Source organism: Hibiscus syriacus, unplaced genomic scaffold, assembly GCF_006381635.1.
Source record: "Hibiscus syriacus cultivar Baekdansim isolate YM2019G1 unplaced genomic scaffold, ASM638163v2 tig00111377_pilon, whole genome shotgun sequence".
NCBI classification, from domain to species: Eukaryota; Viridiplantae; Streptophyta; class Magnoliopsida; order Malvales; family Malvaceae; genus Hibiscus; species Hibiscus syriacus.
Window position 1 is genome coordinate 307,128 of NW_024063073.1, and position 23,151 is coordinate 330,278.

The 23,151-nt window shown below is 36.3% G+C and overlaps 1 protein-coding gene across 1 annotated transcript; it reads left to right on the forward strand.

The window, feature by feature from the left end:
- Nucleotides 1-3,273: 3,273 nt before the first annotated feature.
- LOC120159838 (ubiquitin carboxyl-terminal hydrolase 12-like) lies at nt 3,274-23,105 on the forward strand. The gene is made up of 33 exons (XM_039170371.1): nt 3,274-3,467; nt 3,741-3,804; nt 3,983-4,130; nt 4,245-4,402; nt 5,554-5,819; nt 5,907-6,125; nt 6,204-6,312; nt 6,388-6,503; nt 6,795-6,893; nt 8,905-9,014; nt 9,291-9,365; nt 9,834-9,912; nt 9,990-10,136; nt 10,252-10,332; nt 10,463-10,582; nt 11,760-11,882; nt 12,284-12,361; nt 14,802-14,806; nt 19,195-19,282; nt 19,361-19,465; nt 19,555-19,623; nt 19,696-19,803; nt 20,698-20,753; nt 20,845-21,022; nt 21,112-21,213; nt 21,305-21,376; nt 21,624-21,689; nt 21,830-21,895; nt 22,104-22,190; nt 22,295-22,411; nt 22,531-22,605; nt 22,688-22,771; nt 22,873-23,105. Exons 1-33 carry the CDS (start codon nt 3,438-3,440, stop codon nt 22,912-22,914), a joined length of 3,342 nt encoding a protein of 1,113 aa, XP_039026302.1. The 5' UTR covers nt 3,274-3,437; the 3' UTR covers nt 22,915-23,105.
- Nucleotides 23,106-23,151: the final 46 nt, after the last annotated feature.

Consider the following 23,151-nt stretch of genomic DNA (forward strand, 5'->3'; position numbering starts at 1 on the left):
GGATAACTTATTGTAGAAAAACAATCCTTCAATCTTAGCATTTGGGTTTTCTCAGATCTTATCATTGGCTTCCTCTCAAATTCATCATCCAGAGTGTTCATGCAGAAACAAGATCATGATGAGCCTGAGATTGAAGATGTATACAAACAATCCACCATCAGGAATATTTTTTGTTGACGTAACATCTCATGTGGACATGTCATGACATCATTTTGCTCGAAATGCAACATCGGGGTTGAAGTATTGAAAAAATAAAAAGGGTCAAAATGATTATTTTTTAAATTTTATTGTTACGCCAACGTAGTAAAATGATAATTAAAATTGATGGGGAACATTGTACATATACGAAAGATAAGTGAATAAAAAAGTCGGTGACACCATCTGATAAAAACAAGGAAAAAAGGACATATCCGGGCACATAAACGTCGTCAGATAAAATCATCACTCTCTCATATGATATGAAGAAATTTTAACTTTTTTTTACGCCAAAAACAACAATGAGACCTAACATTGTTTCAGAGGTAAGATCCGATCCACATTTCTTACATTCTTCTTTCCGGTTGCTAAGAAAATGCCAGAAACGGAAAACAAAATCCGAAAGTTTAACGACTCTCGGAAACTTCTTCATCTTCCATTGAATACGGTTAATCTGCGTTCAGTTCTACTTATTTCACTTGAGGTTGCTGCTATTGTTTTAGGCCCTTTGCTCCGATGCAGAAACAAAACATGGGATTTCATCTCATTATCGCTTTGGCGGTAGCCCATAATCCTTTCCATCCTTGTGACCCTCTCGTGAATTAGTGTGCAATAGGCTTCTCTGGAATCTTATTTTCTATGATTGTTATAGAGACAAGTCTGAGTGGAGTTCAGTCTAGGAGGTTAGTTTCTTAATAGCCACCATGGAACAAATTTTCTGGACTAGTTTCATTATTTTTCATTCTACCTTTATTTTTAAATTAAAGAAAAAATGAAAATCATGTCGACTTTTCTGCCCACTATGTGCTAGAGGCAAATGCATTAGAAGTAGCTTGTTCCTGCACACTGAGCATCTTGTTGCATTTACATGCATTGCATGATCAACTATGTCTATGATGCAGATGAATGTTAAACACTTGTCTCTTGCATCTTCAGAAGCTTGGTGCTAAAGTTTCATCTGTAAGGTTCAATATAATAGTTGATGCTTCCTAATTCCTGGACCATTCTTTTACGCTGCCATTGAATCCTCATCATGGCTTGCAAGTATTTTGATGAACTGGCGGGTAACAACAATGGATTTTTCTTTACTATGCCTTTTGAATTGCTTATCTTCAATCAGATTTTAGTCGGTTTAGGATCTCATTAATCCTATTTGACATAAAACGATATGCTTTTCAACTCAGTGTTAAACTTGTATTATCAGGCTAACAGGCAAGCTGATATCCTTATACTAGGTAGGCAATCACTTCGTATTATTAAGCTTGACAGGTTTATGTGTTGTCTTGGTCATTGATTATGGTTGAATGCCTCTTCAAAAGAGAAATTTGCATGTTCATCCCACTTAGGGTTGTTGGTTTCAATATCAAGATCTCACACATGCACAAGAATTATTGTTAGACACTCGCTATTTTAGTTTTGAATTTTTAGTTGTCTTTATATGAGAAAAAAATACTCTTAACTTAGAAAAAATCTGGCATCAGATTTGGCCAAGTTTATATGGTTGGCAAGAGGCATATAATGGAGCTGACTACTATGTGTGCATGTGCTTATAGGCGTATGCTTGTGCGATCTCTGCGTATTCAAATTATTGTAGTTAGTTGCTCAAATTAAACTAAACCGTCATTTTAGAACATAGAGATTTCATTAAAAATGTTTTATTTTCTGATCGAGGGTTGTAAAACATCAGCCAATATCAACAGAGGTCGATTTAAGTGATAAGCAACTTAATATTATTTAAGCAATATCTCGAGTTCAAGTCTTTATGTGTGTAGATAATCTCTGTTGGGAAACTCACATACGAAAGTCAAACGTGCGACGTGGATCGATCCGAATTAACCAAGACAGAGATTTGGAATCTGGATGGAAAGAAAACATCACCCGATAAAAGAAAGCCGGTCGTGCTTTTAATATCATTCAATAATTGATTAATTGATTATTCATTCTTAATCCCATCCTCTTAGACAAAATGCTCTTCGCCAATCTCAAATCCGATGTCGTTTCAAGCTCTCCTTCAATAAATTCCTCTTCGACAATTGCATTATCCTTCCACCAAAACCCTACCTTTGATAGGAATCATGAATTGATATAAAATATATTTTTGTTATAATTATATTTTTTTATTTGTACTTTTTATATTTTTATTATAATTTAAATTGATATAATTCATATATAATAATATTTTTTTGAATTTATTAGAGTTTAAATTGATATGATTTATATATATGTATAAATATAATTTAAATGCTATATTTTTAATTTACAACATAATATCATTTAATCTTTTCGAACTCACTTTTTAATAGAAATCTCAAACGGTTAAATTTTAAACCGCACTTTGTACAACATTTTTCATGAAAACATTTTGGACAAAATTATCCATTTACCCTCGTTTATTTCACCAATTGGTGTTTGAAGTTGAACCCTCAATTATAAGAAGAAGCTCAAATCATTACATTTTTGGATCGAGAAAGGGATAATCGTTTGAAGTAGAAGGCAAATCGGTTGATGTTTATTGGGATATCCACTCGAATAAATTCGCAAGTGGACTTAAACTGATTTTCGATTATTACGTGACGTTAATCTCCGACGAAAAAATTACTTTATTATTGAGAGATTATCTAAAAAAGACTTATAAAAGAACGAAATTCAAACTGAATTTAATGAAATCAGTTTTTTCTATAAGAAAAAGAATGTATTCGCCAAGAAAAGTTTTACCGTTCGAGTCGAAAGTGGAGTGATCGTGTTTATAGAGAACAAGTCATTCGACTCAATATAGGGGAATCAAATGGCCGTCTCGTGTGCCAGCACAATTTTCATGTCAGTCAATTAACGTTCCACATTATCACTCCATTATCTACCATATCAGCGATTAACGTCAAATGACTAGTTTATTATAAATCGATAATGTTAATGATCAAATCGTTAGTTTTGAAATATAAGTGGAGAAAAGAGAAATTTACTTAAACATGAGTGACAACTTATTTAGTTTACCCTACTAATTATTAATTTATGTTTTTGTTATACACTTATAAGTGGAGAAAAGAGAAATTTATGTTTTTCAGATATTTTGGACTCTCAAACTCGCATTGCTCTTAGGATCGAACTCGCTTCGCTTTGCACTACGCGCTTCTTCTCCTTCCCCTTCATATTATTTTTATTCATTGTTTTCCTCTCTGATTCTCTTTTTCATTTCCTTTTTTTATCCGATTTCTGATCGGACGGTTCAATTCCATCTTAACCTCATGACTATGATGACTACTCCGCCGTTAGATGTACGCACCTCTCTTGCATCTCTTTGCTCTCAATGGATGCTTTACATTTTCTTTATTTCTTTTACTTATGGAGTTGCTTAGTTAATCCTCTTTTTTTGAGACTTTATTTGTTTCTAAATTAAGAAGTGATTCATTAGACGTGAACTTCGTGGATTTGGGTTTGCTTTTCTTAATACATTTAGTGTACGCCAATTAGGTTTTGTATGGCGGAGTTTAGGGTAGATTTTGGTTTATCAGATCTTTGATTGTTTTGAAGTTTGGATTTTGAAACAGCAACAAGATGAAGAGTTGCTCGTGCCGCCTTCGGATATAGTTGAAGGACCTCAGCCAATGGAAGGTTTATCTTTTTCGTAGAGTTTTAAATATGCTCCAATTTATATTAATTATTTGATAACATCAGGTTGTCCCCTCCCCCGGTGCAATTATGATGTGGTTTAATCTGTTATAATAATTTTATTATTTTGGTTGTTAGGGTTTTGACATTTTTGTTCATTTGTTAAATTTGATTAATTTAGTTGGTCAAGTCGATCCAACTAGTACAGTTGAGAAACAGCAAGAGGAGGAGCCCCCATCAATGAAATTCACTTGGACAATTGACAATTTTTCTAGGCTCAACACCAAGAAGCACTATTCAGATATATTTATTGTTGGTGGTTATAAATGGTAACGGGTTCCTTTTTGATGTTTGGTTATTATCACTATATTTGATTTCGTCTGGTCCTGCTGCAGATTGTCATGTGATTGATATTTGGATGTGCCATTGATTCTTCTGTGCAGGCGTATACTAATTTTTCCAAAGGGAAACAATGTCGATCACTTGTCAATGTATTTAGATGTTGCAGATTCTTCCTCACTGCCATATGGTTGGAGTAGATATGCTCAATTTAGATTGGCAGTGGTTAATCAAATCAATCACAAATATTCAATAAGAAAGGGTATATTCTTACTGTTACTTAATTTCTCTCAATGTCTTGAGTAATACTTTATGAAAATAGCTTAATTGGGAAAACCCTAAACTTTTCATTCCTATATATGGAGCCTTCAATTCAATTGAATCTTGCATTGCCTACAAAGAATCCATTTCTTGCACTTGTCATCTATGCTTAACCGTGTATTTTGATATATGGTGTTCATTTGATGGCCTTCTCACAATAGATAATGGTTTATCCGTTGAACTTGTTTCAGCTCCAACTATGTTCTTTTTCTACCTGGGGGATTAGGAATAATAATGAGAGATTAAATTTTTGATTTCATCTATCTATTTATTTATCTATAATTTATTTCACTTGAATGTTTAGAGGAGTTTACTAGAAGAAATAGGATGTTGAAGAGAACCTCTTGTAAGATATATTAAATTCCAAAATTAGGGAGATTTTGATTTGTGGTGCGCAAAACTGTCCCATTGCGCAAGATATTTGGGTCTTCCTTTTGAAGATAGTGAAAGATTATTGGTACTCAAATCTGTTACTCTTCAAATCTGTTACTCTTCTCAATAAGATAGCTACATCCTTTTTTTGCATTCTATCTCTACAACCTTTCATTGAATTATATTTAGATTTTTTTTCACAGCAAGCTTTTAACATAATGAAATATTTTCCTAAATTGATAACTTGTTTGATCGGCTTTTGCTTCAATTCTAGTTTTCATCATCACTGTTTTATTCTATATCTTGTTGAAAATATGTATTATGTTCTAATTGTTTTTTTTAAACAACCAACAAATTCCTATATTTCCTGTTTTATGTGACAGTAATATTGCAAAACTGGCACAATATCACATTGTTAATTTAATAAATAAAATTAGCATGAATGGGTTATAAAATTGAAATATTGCTGAATGCCGATCACTTGTTCCAGGATAAGGTAATGTAACCTTCCTGGATAGAGTAATCTTTAGACCCTTTCCCCTCTTGATAAAATCATTTTTGTTATTTTTATTGCAGCAAGTCTGATGTTTAGTTAGTTGTTATGTTCCCGGGATAAAGAAACCTTTGTGATAGTTTGGATTTTTTTTCCATCATTATTATATAGCAACCTGGTGTTCGGTGGAACTTATTTAGTGCCTTGTTTTTAACTTTCATTTGCAGATACCCAACACCAGTTCAATGCAAGAGAGAGTGACTGGGGTTTCACATCATTTATGCCTCTTAGCGATTTTTATGACCCTAGTAGAGGATATCTTGTGAATGATATTGTTGTTATTGAAGCTGAGGTTGCTGTTCGTAAGATACTGGATTATTGGTCATATGATTCAAAGAAAGAAACTGGATATGTTGGCCTTAAGAATCAAGGAGCAACTTGTTACATGAACTCACTCCTACAGACTCTATACCACATACCGTACATCAGAAAGGTGTGAGATTTTGATAATTTTTCATTTCCGTTCAGCTTGCACGTTTGACTTGGTGTGAAATGTCTCATTTTTAATTTTCTATTTTAGGCTGTATACCACATGCCAACAACTGAAATTGACATGCCTGTGGGAAGTATTCCTTTGGCTCTGCAGCGTTTATTTTATAAGCTTCAATATAATGACACTAGTGTTTCAACAAAGGAGTTGACCAAATCCTTTGGATGGGATACATATGATTCTTTTATGCAACATGATGTTCAAGAGCTCAACAGGGTACTCTGTGAAAAGCTTGAAGATAAAATGAAGGTACTCAACTTAACCGAGTTCTATTTTGGTGTTTGCATAACAAATTTTGTTATGTTTTACACCCCTTTTCAATTTCAGGGAACTGTTGTAGAGGGGACGATACAGCAGTTGTTTGAGGGTCATAATATGAATTATATTGAATGCATCAACGTGGATTACAAGTCTACAAGAAAGGAATCATATTATGGTATTTACTCTTTATTGATATGTGTACCAATATTAGTTTGGAACACTGAAAGTGAATGTGATATTTGAGTGGCAGACCTTCAGCTTGATGTGAAAGGCTGTCGGGACGTTTATGCTTCTTTTGACAAGTATGTGGAAGTTGAAGGCCTTGAGGGTGACAACAAATATCATGCTGACGAGCATGGCTTACAGGTTAGTTATTCTTTTAGTTTTTTTGGAGGGGATGAGAATTTACTTGATGGAAATGTTGTTTCAATAAAGGACCATTTAGGGTTAGAATGAATGATAGACAAGGCCATGCTTGACAATTTATTCTATGGCTAGAGTTTATCTGCAAATATATATTTTTTGGTTTGAAATCTGGACTACAGGTTTGAGTTTGACTCATCGGGATCAATGTGATAACCTTTCCTCTGGTACAACAAAGCTAATCTATTTCAGATGACATTTCTTAATATTGTGCCGGAATTCTGTTCTTTTCAGGATGCAAAGAAAGGTGTCTTGTTTATCGACTTCCCCCCTGTTCTTCAACTTCAGCTAAAGCGATTTGAATATGATTTTATGCGGGATACGATGGTGAAGGTCAGTGCTGAAAATCAGTATATTGTCGAGTGCACTGTATAATTGGATTGCTCTTCTAACTTGCATTTTAGTATATTTTGTAATTCCAAGGATTCAGACTATCTTATATGACGTGAGAAAAACACTTCTAATGACTCCTTTCCTTGATGCACGGAATCTGATATATATTCAAATTCCTTTCTGTCAGTTAAACATTATTTCCTTGTCAAGATTCCTTCTATCCCCTTTCTTAAATATTGATTAAACATATAGTGAGGTTTTCGCAAAATATTGACAAACTCTTCTCTTTATGTAAAAAACAAGACATGCTACAACCATATTGCTCTGCTATTGATGGGAAAAAATAGATAAATAGCTATATTTCTTTTTACAATTTTCTATTTATGGTGATGCCTGTTCTATATTTTCTTTGTGTGGTTGACTATGGTATTACTATCCAATCTTGTTTCATATTTTTGCCAAATATGTTACTTTTATGAACCTGGTTTCCTGTGATCAATATTGGTAACATCCAACCTAAAACCAATTTGTAATAGACGGAGGGACTCAATTTAATATATAACCATTTGGAGCCTAATGGCTGATACTCAACAGATACCACTTAACACTTTCCCTCGAGTTTAGCTCATAGAACCTTCATAACGTTGTCAAGGCGTATCCTTAGGCACATCTGTGCCTTATCACTAGACAAAAAATGTAACTCAGACCCTTTTGAGTGAGGCCCATTTGATCAGCACACGCCTGGTGCACCTAGGTGCATTCTTTTGGCGACGTGATAGGCATGAAAAAAGCCTGCCCGATTGAAGTTCTCCTTAATTTATTTAATTTCCACTTTTTCACTAGATAGACCTTTACTAGTAAGAAAGGGAAGCATCACACTCTACACTTCACAATATTTGAGTATTCAACCATAGACGTGGACTGTAAGGAAATCATGCATGTTGACTTATGACAAAAGCCATGAATTTTATTGTAATTCACTCTCATTAAACGTGTAGGAAACTTACAATTTTATATACAAGCCTAAGCCTTATCTTAGGTAACTTCTAAACTAGGTAAGAGACTAATTCTAGTAATAAAAAGAATCCCTTAGATTTAGGGATACTAACTAGATAGAATATTTACAAATCCAACTCAATCTTCGTAACTTAGGTAACTAATCTCTGACAAATTAAGAAAGGGTTATCCTTCTTTGCTTCGATTCAGCAGAGTTTTAAGGATAGGTTATTAGTTGAATCAGACAGTAAATTAGCAGTAGAATGGGTCAAGAATATCGACCGCTGTCCCTATGTGTACTCAGACATTGTGACAGCTATTGTCGATATGATTAGAGGTTTGAATGGAAGTATTAAATGGGTTGCTAGGTCAGCCAATGTTGAGGCTGATAGATTAGCTAAGGCTGGTATTGGATAGATACAATGTTTTCGTTAGGTTGGTTGGGTTATCTGTTAGGCTTTGGGTAGGTTATTTGTAAGAGAGATTGTATGGTTGTTTTTAAGTTTTGTAATTTGTGGTTATCAATGAATTATTTAGGCACTCTTTTCCCCCTTCCGCTGATTAAGGAGCACATTGTGATCCTCAATCATGAAGGGGGTTTTTAACGAGGCCTACCATTCCTATCAAAAAAATCTCTGACAAATTAAAATTTTCATGTTCTGTAGATAAATTAGACCACACCTTAGAGTTTATTATATGTTTTATACACATACACACGACTCTTTACTTCAATCAGGCTAGTGGGTTTTTGTGCCTTGTGCTTGAGGAAATATAAGGGCTCTAGCGCCTTGAGTGCACCCTTGACAACACTGGGCCTACATGTGGACAACCTCACCAATGGTTGTCAACCTCACATAGGGTTATGTAGAAAGAACATAAGAAAACCTAAGGTTTGATACCATGATAAGCATCCAACCTAAAATCAATTGGTAATAAGTAAAGATACTAAATGTGAATTTAGGCAATTTGCATGTTAGCATTGGCTATTGTTTTAATACTTGATTTCATTTTGTAGATAAATGACCGCTATGAATTTCCTCTTCAACTTGACCTTGATAGAGAAAACAGGAAGTACTTATCGCCTGAAGCAGATAGGACTGTTCGCAACCTTTACACACTTCACAGGTATTACTTGCCTCAGGATTTTCTATAATTTGTATCACTAACCCGCACTTTATTCTGTATGTAAGTTATGCAAGTTGGTAAGACACAGTACTAGTTGTTTCCCAGCTTTACTACCCTTGTTTTGAGGAACTTTTTTTTTGCATGTCCTGTTTTCTTGCACTTTTATTCTGTTCTTAAGTTATGCAGGTTGGTAAGAAACTGCACTAGTTTTTTCCCCTGCTTTACTATCCTTGCTTAGGGGAACTTATGTTTTCCATGTCCTGTTTTCTCTCACAGTGTCTTAGTTCATAGCGGAGGAGTGCATGGTGGACATTACTATGCTTTTATCAGGCCAACTCTTTCTGACCAGTGGTGAGCATGATATTTTGACTTGATAATTGAATAAATTGATTACAATCTGACTAAGCTTGTATATTTTCCTATTTTCTTATCGAACTATATGAAGAATTTTTAAGAATAGAAGTGATTAATTTAAGATCACATTTCTTTTGTTATTACATTTTAGTGTTCCATTTTGCATTTGCTTTGCAATTTAAGTGCTTCGTTTCTGTGAACATTGGAATGACAGCAGTACCATGAAGTTTCGTGAGACATGTTTTAAAGTTTGTGTTTTAACTAAAGCACATCTTAGTTGATCAGATCATTACTATCTTTAGATGATACATTTTATGGAGTATTAATTGTAGATTATGTTATCATATCTAAAGATGATTCGGATTTATTGTTAGGCACTTTTCAATTTAATGTTGGCTTTAGTTCATGTTCATAAATGGAGTAAAAGACAGGCTGGAACCTTTGAAAGATCTTTCATTTTGTTAGGTATAAATTTGATGATGAACGGGTAACAAAAGAAGATCTGAAGAGGGCATTGGATGAGCAATATGGTGGTGAGGAAGAGGTAATGTATCTATGTTCTACTAATTTTTTTTGTAAAGTATGTAAACTTTATTTGTTGTGTTCTGTTATATTCGACAGTTGCCACCTACCAATCCTGGATTCAATAACACACCTTTCAAATTTACAAAATACTCAAATGCATACATGCTTGTCTATATTCGCGAAAGTGACAAGGACAAAATAATTTGCAATGTTGATGAGAAGGACATTGCTGAACACTTGAGGGTAATTTCTTTATTTACATGAATCTGACGAGAAACATCTAAGTTTTGACTTTACGCTCTTTCTAATGTAGACTTTGTTGATCATCTAGACTGATGTATTCAATGTCTGGTCTCAGATAAGATTAAAGAAAGAACAGGAAGAGAAGGAAGAAAAAAGGAAATATAAAGCACAGGCCCACCTTTATACCATTATAAAGGTCCATTACAATCAATATTATTCATTTTTGGACCTATCTATCTATCTATCTATTTCAATCAAGATTATGGCATTTTCAGACTTTTTTTCCCTCTAATAATCGCATTCGTGAATATCTTTTATGCATTTAGGTTGCAAGAGACGAAGATCTTCTAGAACAGATTGGAAAGGGCATATATTTTGATCTTGTGGATCATGACAAAGTTAGGAGTTTCCACATTCAGAAGCAGACCCCCTTCCATGTTTTTAAGGTACCATTTACAATGTTCTTTTGCTTGTACTCGTATATTGTATTTAAAATGCCGTTTAATCAAAATATGTGATGTGATTGGTTGTTAATTTGTAATCAACGCTTAGCATCATACTTCTGATTGTCTGTCTTGAACTTTACTTTTTTATTTTCTTTATCCTGTCATCCAACAGCATATTCTGAATCGCATATGGAGCTCTGATCTACAATGGAGTTATTATGATAGGTTATGGGGACAGTGGTGTTGCTAGGGGAGTTTCTGTGGACCTTGGCATTTGAATATTAGTCATATCGACCTGATGCAATTTAATGGTACTATTAGTTGGAATACTTAATAAGATGTTAATAAAAAAAGTTTCACCTTTAGAATATAGTATTGCAATCTGAAGTCAGTGTTTGAAAGCTTACTGATGTTTGGTCTCCCCCTCCTCTAGGCTTCCTGAAGAGAAATGTAGATGAAGCGGTAAACCTGGATTGGAATAAGGGTGGTATTGGGGGTTTAGTTAGAGGACCTAAGTGCTCATATTTTTGGTTCTTTTTCCGAACCCCCTGGCCCTGATCCACCAGTTTTAACAGAAGGAAAGGCTGTCAGAGCTGGGATTCTTCTTTGTTTAGCTTCCAACTGGGGGGAAAAGGGTCGGCTAATTTTGGAATGTGATTGTAGGAATATTGTTGATTGGATTAAGGACACGTTAGTGTGCCCTCCGTTATATGAATCCTTAGTCAAGGAGATTGTTTCGATGATAAGCAGTAATGGAATTATGTTAAGGGTTATCAATAGAAGTGCAAATTGGGAAGTGGATGAATTAGTTAAAAAGGGGATTGGGTAAATTTAGGAATATTTTTGGGTGTTTGTGCTTATTTGGGTTACTACTGTGTAAGGTTTTAGTACTTTGTAATTTGGGGTATTTAAAACCCTTTCATTAATAAAACTTTGAGGTACTCTTTTCCTCCTCCCACTTTTTACTGAAAACCTCATCGGTTTTTGGTAATTATGAAGTGGTTTTTTAATGATACCTCCAATTCATAAAAAAAAGAAGCTTACACCAAATTCCTATGTCAGATATTGTTTTTTTTTCTTTTTTACCATACTAATAAACAAATGACTTTGTTTATATCTCTGGAATTTATTATTTGAGTTCAGTTTCTTAAATATTTAATTCTGGGTTGGTTCACAGGAGGAAGCTGCCAAAGAGTTTGGCATTCCAGTTCAGTATCAGCGTTTTTGGATTTGGGCTAAGCGGCAGAACCATACATATCGTCCAAATAGACCGTTAACCCCTCAGGAGGAGGCTCAATCTGTAAGTAATTGCCCTTTTTAGTCTTCCTTCTTTGCATCTAATCTTTTTCACTGTTATGTGTAAATATACTTTCTGAACTATGTAATAGAAGGGAAATCTAGTGCGGGGTTTTTTTCCATGGGAATGCAAAAAAGATGTGATTTTCAATTCTTTTGGCCTGAGTATAAAGAAAGTATGACGACTAAAATAACAGTACACATTAGTCCCTTATCAGTAGTACTGTTTTCTTTAAAAAAATTACTTATTTAGAGAAGTCTATAATAGGAATTCTTCGTAGAAGATATTCAATTATATAAATAGAACTCTGTTATAGGATGCAGTAGTTGGTGAACACTGTTTGTCCTAAATTTTTGGCCTTTGATTAATCCTGTGGGTTAATGCTTTTTGTTTGGTTACTTTAGGTTGGACAGTTGAGGGAAGTGTCAAACAAGGCACAGAATGCAGAATTAAAATTATTCTTGGAAGTTGAGCGCGACCAGGTATATTGTGTTAAGTTTTTAAAATAGTAACTTTTGTTTGTTGTCTTATCATGTTTAACTTCAGGATTTACATCATTTGACTCTACAGTGCTTCTTGGCATCAGCCCTAGGCCAAACACATTTAGTTATTCTGAGTTGAAAGCTGCCACCGAAGACTTCAGTCCTTCACAGAAATTAGGAGAAGGTGATTCTTTGCAATTTAGTGATCAAATTCCCAAATTCCATTGTAGTCTAACAACCAATTAGCAGAGGATATTGATAGAAAGAATGAGCAGGGCTTCATAATATTCCAAGAACCACAATTCTGACCTGGATTCCTGGTGTTCACTGGTCTATACACAATGGCGAGAGAGTTGGGTCGTCCATCCTCCGATGAGGAATGGACTGTTTTTGTTGATAACCTTAGTAAGAGAGTTACGAGAAGTGAGCTTAGAGAGATTTTCATCCAGTATGGTAAAGTAGTTAGGGTCTATATTCCAAATGTTATTTTTAAACCGAACTACAAATCATCCACGTTTGCCTTTGTGCAATTTGCGTTAGAGAAAAGCTGTAGTAGAGCAGTTCAGAACGTGAATGGAACGCTGATTGATGGGAAGCGAGTGTCAGTGGGGGTGGCAAAGTACAAGAAAAATAGTAGAGGAGGAACAGTGGGAAATAAGCTTCAATCAGCAGGTAACAAGCAAGTCATAGGGGACAGGGGTTGGCAACAGGTGAAAACGAAAAAAGCGAGTAGTTTGAGGAATGGCAGAACGTACGATGAGGTGTTGATGGGGGATAGTTCGAAGAACATGGAGCAAGTAATAGTGGAGAGTGAAGGAGGTAAGGGTTTGAAAGATAATGAAGTGAGGAATGTATGGGATATGCACATTCCCAATGATGATTATGGTTGGGTGAAGTATTCATTAACAGGGGTTGTCAAATATCCCCTGCAGCCGAACATGGTGAAGAAGGCTATGGCAAAGGAGGGGTTCCAGGTAAAGATTGTAAGCTGGGGATTCGTAACGAATGCTGTCATTGTTATGTTCAAGTCAAATGAAGACTTCGTTAAGGCGTGGTCGAATTACCGAGACAAATTGTTTTCCTGGTTTCAATGGTTATCACCGGTGATGAGTGAGGATGGTGTTCCATTGGCGTATGGCTTGGTAGAGTTGGTAGGGTTACCACTGCTTTGCTGGAATGTACCATTTCTGGAAAAACTAGCGGGAAGGTGGGGAGATCTTGTTTGTATATTGGACGAGACTAGAAATAAAGAAGATCTCTCTTCGGCGAGATTATTGTTGAGGGCTGCTAGTCCTTATGACATTCAAGAGTCCATCATAGTAGGGTCATATGGAAGATCTTTTAAGGTTAAAATTTCTTTGGGAGGTAGCTATTATGCAGCCACAGATGTTTCCGGAGAAGAGTTACAGGAAATTCCAGTTAACGGTGATAGCTCAGGGAAGAAAGTAGACAGTCGGGGAAAATCTGCAGAGGTAGTGGGGACAGAGGTGGGCACGTGGGGGCAAAAAGTTGTAGAAAGTGGGGGTTTGAGGAAGGTGGGGAACATTCTCTTGAAAAGTCGTCCTACACGAAATCCTATGGTTATGGGCTGTCAGGGAATCTGGAATGTGTAATGGAGCCAGTTTCCAATAAGGAGTACGCGGGTCTTGGGCTGAGAGATGTTGTGGATCAGAGTTGCTCAGCCCAATCTGATTCTAACTGGGATTCCTTTTCACCAGTAACTAAAATTATTCCTAAGGGGCCGGCTGTTAAGTTGAAGTGGGATGGTTTAGAAGAGCATAACAAGTGTCAGTCTCTCCATGAATTAATAGAGGTGGACAGTGGTGGTCTTAGAGATAAAGAAGGTGAGGGTGTCCAGGAGGAGGAAGAAAATAGAATGCAGATGAAAGTTGTTAGTCAATCGGTGAAGGAGGTAAACAAGGAGATTAGTGTGAAGAGGAAGAAAAGAGGATTTCCAGTTCCTACTTGTATGACTCTGCGTGCAGCACAGGATGGAAAAAAGAAAAAAGGTCATTATGCCAGAGTTTACAAAAGGTCGAGGAACAGAAGAATATGGTTTAATTCGAGTAATGATGCTGTTTTTACTGGTTCAGAGGCTATTACGATTCAAGATCAGAAGGGTTCAGACCGCACAAACTTTCATCAGCCTTCATTAGAAGACGTGGAGTGCGTGGAAGCGGATATCTCTTCCTCCTTAAAGTTCAGGAGAAATAGCAGGAAGAACAGAAGAGGTTTAATTAATCTTGCCTTGGAGTTGGTCAGTATTAACACTGCCTTCTCTCCTGTTTTTTCTAAACTGGTGGAGGAAGCTATGGCCACGTGGGAAGTGAGCATATTGTTAGGCATATCTTTCAAGGATGGCAAGGAGACATTTATTGAAAAGATTTTATGCCTTGAGAAGGGATCGGAGGTTGTAAAGGATGATGGTTATGATGGTTAGGTTTTGTGATCGGTTGAGTTTGGTTTGGGTGGTTGGGAGTGATATTTTTAATGCAGAATTTTAGTATACTGTCGTGGAATATTAGAGGTTTAGGGAGGAGAGAGAAGATTGTTTCTGGCGCTAGACTGGTTAAGAAGGTCAAACCAGTAATGGTTTTATTCAAGAAACCAAGCTCGATCATTGTAAGGGGTCTATTGTACGGAGATTAGGTGGGGATCTGTTAAAGGGAGTGAAGGTTTCTCCAGCACAGGGGTCTAAGGGCGGATTGATCTGTTTATGGAATGAGAATATGTTCAAAGTCACTTTTCAGCATGTGCACAGCAGATTTTTGGCGCTTGTAGGGAAATTTATAAACGATCATAAGGAGTTCGTTTTATTAATGTATATGGCCCTGCAATTGAGGATGAAAAGGAGGCCTTTTTTGAGGAGCTGTTGTGTTTCGTTGTTTCGATGAATTTACCGGTTTGTATAGGGGGTGATTTTAATGCGTATATTGATCCGGGAGAAAAGCTAGGGAAAGCTCAGAACTGGCACACAATAAACATCTTTAGAACTTTTGTGCAGCGAGCTAAGCTCATTGATTTGCCCATGTCAGGAGGGACTTTCACATGGAGTAGCAACAGAGAAGTTTCAACATGGGTTAGGCTTGATCGGTTCTTAATAAGTGACACTTTCCTCAACTGTTTTCCTAAGATTACACAGAACCTCCTTTCGAATTTTGTGTCAGATCATAAACCGGTGTTGTTGAAAGATTTTTGTATAAACTGGGGCCCAAAACCTTTTAGATTCTTCAATTATCTTTTACAAGAACAAGGCTTTGATGATTTTGTTGTAAACCTTGTGGGAGATGAGAAGAATAAGAGGGATTATGGGGGAATTTTTAGGACGTTACAGATGGCCAAAATCAGATCAGAAGGTGGCAGGGAATTAGTAATGTTGGGCTGTCAGACTCCATTGCGACTCTTGAAGGGAAGATAGATAATTGGGAAAGGAAGTCGCAAGGTGGGATCCTGTCCAAGGGGGAGTGGGACCAGATGGTAGAAGGGAAAAGGAGTTGTGGAGGCTATTAAGGATTGAGGAGAGCATTTGGTGTCAGAAGTCCAGGAGTAGATGGATTAAGGATGGAGACAGAAATACAAGGTTCTTTCACTTGAGTGCTTTGACGAGGAATAGAGCCAACACTATTCATTCGTTGAAAATTAAGGGAGATTTTATTTCGGATATAGGAATGATTAGAAGTACTGTGTTCAATTTTTTTAAGGCAACGTATAACACCAAATCAGCAATGGAGGTTGAGGGCTTAAACTTGGAATTTGCACAACTAACTGCAATTCAGAGTGCATCTTTGGAGGTGGAATTTTCTGAGCAAGAAGTATGGCAAGTAATCTCTTCTTCGGATAGTACTAAAGCTCCGGGCCCGGATGGGTTTACCATGGGTTTCTATAAGAAATATTGGGCAAGCCTAAAGGAGCAGATCATGGAGTTTTTCTCTGATTTCTATCAAGGAAAGATGTGGGATCATGGAGTTAATCATACGTTTATAACTTTGATTCCTAAAAATGTATTCCCGAGAACATTGAAGATTTTCGACCCATTAGTCTTGTGGGCAGCATGTATAAGATCCTTTCAAAGGTTCTCTCAAAAAGACTTATATCTTGTGTCAAGGATATCATTAGTCCGTCTCAGTTCGCGTTTATTCCGGGTAGACAATTGTTGGATTGTGCATTTCTAGCCAATGAAGGAATTGATTCTTGGAGGAAGCAAGGACTTAAAGGGGTAGTTTTCAAGGTGGACTTCAGTAGAGCTTATGATACAATAGAATGGCATATTATTCAAAGGCTTATGAGGGAGATGGGTTTTGGAGAGAGATGGTGTTCTTGGATATCACAGTGTATCTCCACAGCTTCTATCTCGGTATTAGTGAACGGGTCTCCTACTAAAGAGTTTTCTATTGCTAAAGGCTTGAGGCAAGGTTGTAGCCTTTCTCCTCTTCTGTTCAATTTAGTCGGGGAATTACTTCATAGGATGCTGTCTAAAGCAGTGGACTTGGGTCTGTTTCAAGGTTTCTCTTTTGGTAAAAATCAGAATCCCTTCTCTTTGTCCCACCTTCAGTTTGCAGATGACTTAATTATTTTCTGTAGAGCGTCTATTACACAGATTAAGAATGTTAGAAGAATTTTGAGGATTTTCGGCTTAATGACGGGGCTCCATTTAAATTTAGTTAAAAGCAAACTTTATGGAATTAATGTGGAAAGTGACATCCTTGAAGAATGGGCTACGAATATTGGCTGTGCTATTGGTTCTTTTCCAACGGAGTACTTAGGCCTTCCTTTAGGGGCAAGAATGAATTCGGAAAAGTTGTGGGATCCGGTTATTGCCAATTTTAATAAGAAATTGGCTGGTTGGAAAGTTACTTCTTTATCTTTGGCTGGTAGATTGGTGTTAATAAAGTCGGTATTATCATCATTACCTATTTTTTTCCTATCTATGTTTAAGATGCCTGCTACTATTTCTCAAAAGTTGAATTCATTGATGTCGGATTTTTTATGGGGGAGTAGGGAAGACAAGAAGAGAATGCATTGGGTGCGCTGGGATTATGTATGTAGGCCGTTGAGTGGAGGAGGATTGGGAGTGGCGGATTTGAAGGTTACTAATAGAGCTTTGTTGGGAAAGTGGGTTTGGAAGTTTGCCAATGATAAGAATTCGATGTGGAAGAAATTTTTATGTAGTAAACATAATGTAAGCTGTCATTCGATGGATATCAATAGAGTTTTTCTTTAAAGGACTCTTGGATATGGAGGGGTATTGTGAACAGCTATTTAAAGGATGATGTCATTGGAAGCTGCCTTAGATCTCACGCTAAGCTTCAAATAGGTAATGGTAAGTCGATTTACTTTTGGAGTGATACGTGGAATGGGGATTTTCCTTTGAAACTCTTGTTTCCCAGAATATTTGCTCTTTCCTCAAATAAATTGGGTAAGGTAGCTGATTTTGGGAGTTTCGGCTCGTCTGGGTGGGTTTGGAACATTATGACCAGGAGAAACCTGTGTGATTGGGAAGTTGAGCAGTTGGTTGGGTTATTGGACAGTCTTAAAAACATCAATCTGGTTCAGTCTTTGGAGGATTCTTGTTGTGGGTCGGTTCGGAAGATGGGCAGTTTTCTGTTAAAGCGTGTAGGAATTCCTTTTCTGTTTTTATTGATGAATCAGTTCAGTGGGAGAAAGTTGTTTGGCTGGGGTTAGTTCCACCAAGAGTGGAGACTTTTCTTTGGCAGTTGTCTCATCAAAAGGTTGCTGTGAGAGTGGAGTTGCTGAGAAGGGGGATCGATGTAGGGGGGATCATTCTCTGCCCGTTGTGTAATCAAGGGGCAGAATCAGTTCAACATTTGTTTGTCTCTTGTCCTGTTTCTTGGGAATTATGGATGAAAATTATAGGGTACTGGGATATTCAGCTTGCTATTCCACAAGACCCCCCTAAACTGCTCAGTTCATGGGCTGTTTTGAGGCCAAAATCAGTTATTTGGAAGTTCATTCCAGGGGCAGTTTTTTGGTCCATTTGGAAGTTAAGGAACGAGATCATTTTCGACAAGGGAAAGTTAGACAGAATTTCTTTATCTTTTACTGTTCGTTTCAGACTAGCTAAGTGGTTTGTTGCAAAGTTTCCTCGGTATTCAACTCAAGTTGATTTTTTAATTGGTGACCCCTCTGTGGCAGACAACTTTCCAGACTTCAAGGTTTTGAACAGCATTGGGTCTTGCTGGATTCCTCCTCCTATGGATTATTTTAAAATGAATGTTGATGGAGCGGTGAGTAGTTTGGGGATGGTGGCTGGTATTGGGGGTATTCTTAGGAACTGGAATCGGGTGATTCTGACTTCTTTTTCGATAAATGTTGGTCCTAATACTCCCATCCTAGCAGAATTAAAGGCTATCAAGAAAGGCATTGACATCTTTGTTTCATCTGTTTGGGCTTCGAAGGGTAGGCTTATTGTTGAAAGTGATTCAAAGACAGCAGTGGAATGGATTAAATATCAAAATTCTGTCCCTTTGTACCTATCTATTTTTGTGAAGGAGATAGTGTCTGCTGTTTCTCGAAATCAGATCGTTATCAGGTGGATCCCTAGGTGTTGTAACTGTGAGGCGGATAAGCTGGCTAAGGAGGGTATTGGCTGAGTGTTTCTAGTCTTTGGTATTTTAGTTGGAGTGTGTTTTCTATGTGGTGAGGTATTGTAGGAGTGTTTCTTGTCTTAAGTATTTTTGTAGGAGTGTGTTTTCTTCTGTATGTTATTTTTGTAAGTGTTTCATTTTTAATAAATTGATGTTCTCTTTTCCTCCTTTTTCTAGAGGGTTCTTGCCTTACGGCAATGGACTACTTAGAAGGAGGTTTTAAATGAGACATCCTATTCCTATCAAAAAAAAAACAAGGGAAGATATTCTGCTTTTCTTCAAGCTTTATGAACCGATGAAAGGAGAATTACGGTATCTATGTTTTCCATTTTATCTTGTATATCATGTCTTCTCCTCATTCTTTATGACTTGCATTTTATTCTTTTTCAGTTACGTAGGTAGGCTTATGGTAAAACTTTCTGGTAAGCCTATAGAATATATAGCAAAGATAAATAAAATGGCTGACTTCACTCCTGATGAAGAAGTAGAACTGTATGAGGTTTGTTACTGCTTAACTCTTGTGTTTGTATGCTCACGAAAATAATTTTTTAAATCACTTTCTCTTGCCTGCAATTTTGCAACTTTTAGGAAATAAAGTTTGAACCTTGTGTGATGTGTGAGCACCTGGATAAGAGATGCTCATTCCGCTCTAGTCAGGTATATTTTGCTTTAGAATGTCAACTTCTTTTCTTTAATGTAAATTTCCAGTGATCATGTCTTTGCTTGCAGATAGCAGATGGGGATATCATATGCTTTCAGAAGTCTCCAGTTGAAAAGGTAGAAGCATGCCAATATCCATATGTGCCTTCATTTCTGGAATATGTGCACAACCGCCAGGTACAGTTTCCCGAACTCTTGTCTCTGTTGACTTTCTGAATCTGCTATTGATCTTTTGCTTTTTTTTGTCATCTGATTTTATTCTGGAAGGTTGATACTGTTCATATTTACGGCTGTATGCCCTCTGTCCTCATTCATGTGACGTAATAGAAATCCTAATAAAAGTTTAGAATCTAGTGATCGAGAGCAAAAGAGTTATCTAAACTGAGTTCCTAGAATACCCTTTTCCTTGACATGAAATCTTTTTTTATGATAACTGTGGGATCTTAAAAGGGAAATAAGGTCTAGCATAATGTGAATTTTTTATGGTTAATTTAATCGGTTGGTTGACAAGAAAGCTATCATCATTAAGCATTGTTGAAGACTAGAAACTGCAATTTAACCTGACAACATGGCTTCCATTTTGCAAAATGTTTTAGATTGATTTTGTAGCAGCCGCATTCTTGGTTTTTCTCTCCTAATAAGCATTTCCCCCTTATTTTCACCAGGTCTAGTTCAGTTTGCTGTGAGATTATTTGGGGAATTATTTGGGTTGTTGTTTTTCTATTATTGGTATATCGGGAACATTAGGGAATGATAATTGTTTGTAATTGGTTGATTAACCTATGAGGTAGTTTGTTGTAGGGTATAAACATATTCATGTAGGTAGTGCTGTTTTGCACTGTGTTGTGTGGGCTGCCATCGTTTTTGGGTGGTAGTGTGATCTTATTGTACTTGGTTCTTATGCAATAAAATATCTAAGGCACTCTTTTCCTCTTTTCAATGTCCGTTGAGTCTTTGTTGTTTGACTGTTATGAAGGAGGTTTTTAACGAGGCCTTCCTTTTTATAAAAAAAAAAGTTTGTTGTGAGATTGATTTAAATCAATTAAGTTGCTTGTGATTTGATGTTCTTAGATTGTTCGTTTCCGATCTCTGGATAAACCAAAGGAAGATGACTTCTGTTTAGAACTGTAAGAACCCCAAATACAAACTTCTCTTCTGTATAGTTATCCCATATTGTTTTCAAATACTTATAGTGAAGTTTCCTCTCTAACATGCAAGATCAAAGATACATACTTATGATGATGTTGTGGAAAGAGTTGCTTGCAAACTTGGTGTGGAGTATCCATCCAAAATCAGACTCACATCTCACAATTGTTACTCTCAACAACCTAAGCCTCAATCTATTAAATACCGAGGCATAGAGCATCTGTCGGATATGTTGGTCCACCATAACCAGGTAGCCTATATGAAATTGGATATTTCTGTATTTGTTCCATTTAAGCAAAATATACTGACTGCTTATTTTGTTTTTTTCTTCCTTTACAGACATCTGACATTTTGTATTATGAAGTTTTGGATATTCCTTTGCCAGAATTGCAAGGTCTGAAGAATCTAAAAGTTGCTTTCTATCATGCTACTAAGGACGAAGTAAATATCTCCAGTTACTCCTCACAATACCCTTTTTTTAGGATCATTTTGTTATGTGGTTTTCTGTAATAATATTTAATATGATTTTTAGGTGGTAGATCACAGTATTAGGTTGCCTAAACAGAGCACTGTAGGAGATGTAATTGATGACCTTAAGACAAAGGTAACTTTTTTCTACTTTTATTTTAAACTAATTATCTTATGAATACACATTTGAGAACCAACTAGAATTTTGCACATATTCCCTTCTCATAAATTTGATGGATATTTAACTGAAATATTCAGGCTATTGTGTCTTAATGTATAATCTCCCACCTGAGGAGTTCATCTTTAGTAGTATTTCTTTGTTCTTGTCACAGAACTTTAACCGTAAATAACAGTTTTGCTGATCAATACTGGATTACAAACAGGTAGAGTTATCACATCCAACTGCAGAGCTTAGACTGCTTGAAATCTTCCATCACAAGATCTATAAGGTTGATATTGGTTATTTCTGGTTGCAATTTCAATTGTTTATAGATATAATTTAGTCAAAATGAATTTTAAATGTCATTTTGGAATGAGAGAGAGTGTATGCTTTTCTTATGTGATTAATATCCTATCCCGTGTTTTTCAGATATTTTCTCCCATTGAAAAGATTGATAACATAAATGACCAGTATTGGACATTGCGTGCTGAAGAGGTAAGTTTTCCTTTTTCTACTCTGTTGAAGCTGAAATTTCATGTCTAAAATGATAGACAATGTTGTACTGTTTTTTTTTATTGAAGTTATAAGGGAATAAGTTCGGAAGTGATTAGTCAAAAATGGAGTCAGCATCTCCGATAATATACCATGCATGTTTGCAACATCTATTAATATAACAAACTTTTTTCGTTTTATCAAATTTCAGATCCCAGAAGAAGAGAAGAATCTTGGTCCCCAGGATAGGTTGATCCATGTTTACCACTTTACCAAAGAGACTGGCCCAAATCATATGGTAGCCAATTATGAATGAATTGGCAAATATTCATGTGTAATGACTTTACTTGGCACAATTTGGATATTCTAAGAATTATTGTTTTGTTTCTCTTTTTTCAACAGCAAGTACAAAACTTTGGCGAGCCCTTTTTCTTGGTCATTCATGAAGGTGAAACTCTGGCAGATGTTAAAGCGCGGATACAAGCGAAATTGCAGGTTCCTGAGGAAGAGTTTTCCAAGGTATTTTTATGCTAATCTTTACTCACATATGCTGTTCGTTTATTTCCTTTTATCTTTCCCCTCAAGCAAATCAGTTTTTGACTTCCCTTTCCTGATGCCTTTACCATCTCCTTGTTTAGTGGAAGTTTGCACTCTTGCCTTCGGGGCGACCAGAGTACCTAGAGGACTCCGACATTTTATTCAATCGTTTTCAGGTTTGTCTTGGTTTCCTTGGTGTTTTGTCCTCACATTTGATCACCCTATATAATGTTGTATTTATTTGTGTGTACTCTTCAGAGAAGAGATGTTTATGGTGCCTGGGAGCAATACCTTGGGTTAGAGCACTGTGATAACAGTCCTAGGAGAGCTTATGTAAATCAGGTATGCTAGAATTACAGTTACATGTCATGCAAATTAACGCGTTTTCTGTTTATTTTTGCAATATTGGAGTTCTAATTATGTATTGCACACGACTGTTGCAGAACCGTCACGCATTCGAGAAACCTGTTAAAATATACAACTAATAGAACAGGTAGTTATCCGTTAGCATCGTAGTTGAAGCGGGGAGATTCTTCAAATGATGGGCGTTGTTTTGTAGGTATGGACTTTTGCACATTTGAGGGGATATTTATCTTTGATATAGTGGTTCTTTTTTTTGGGAGTTTTAATACAGTTTCTGCTTGGAGGTCTTGTGTAATTTAGCAGCACATGTGAAGATTCTTTAGCAGCGTCTTATACAAATAAAAAATGAATTTGATTTT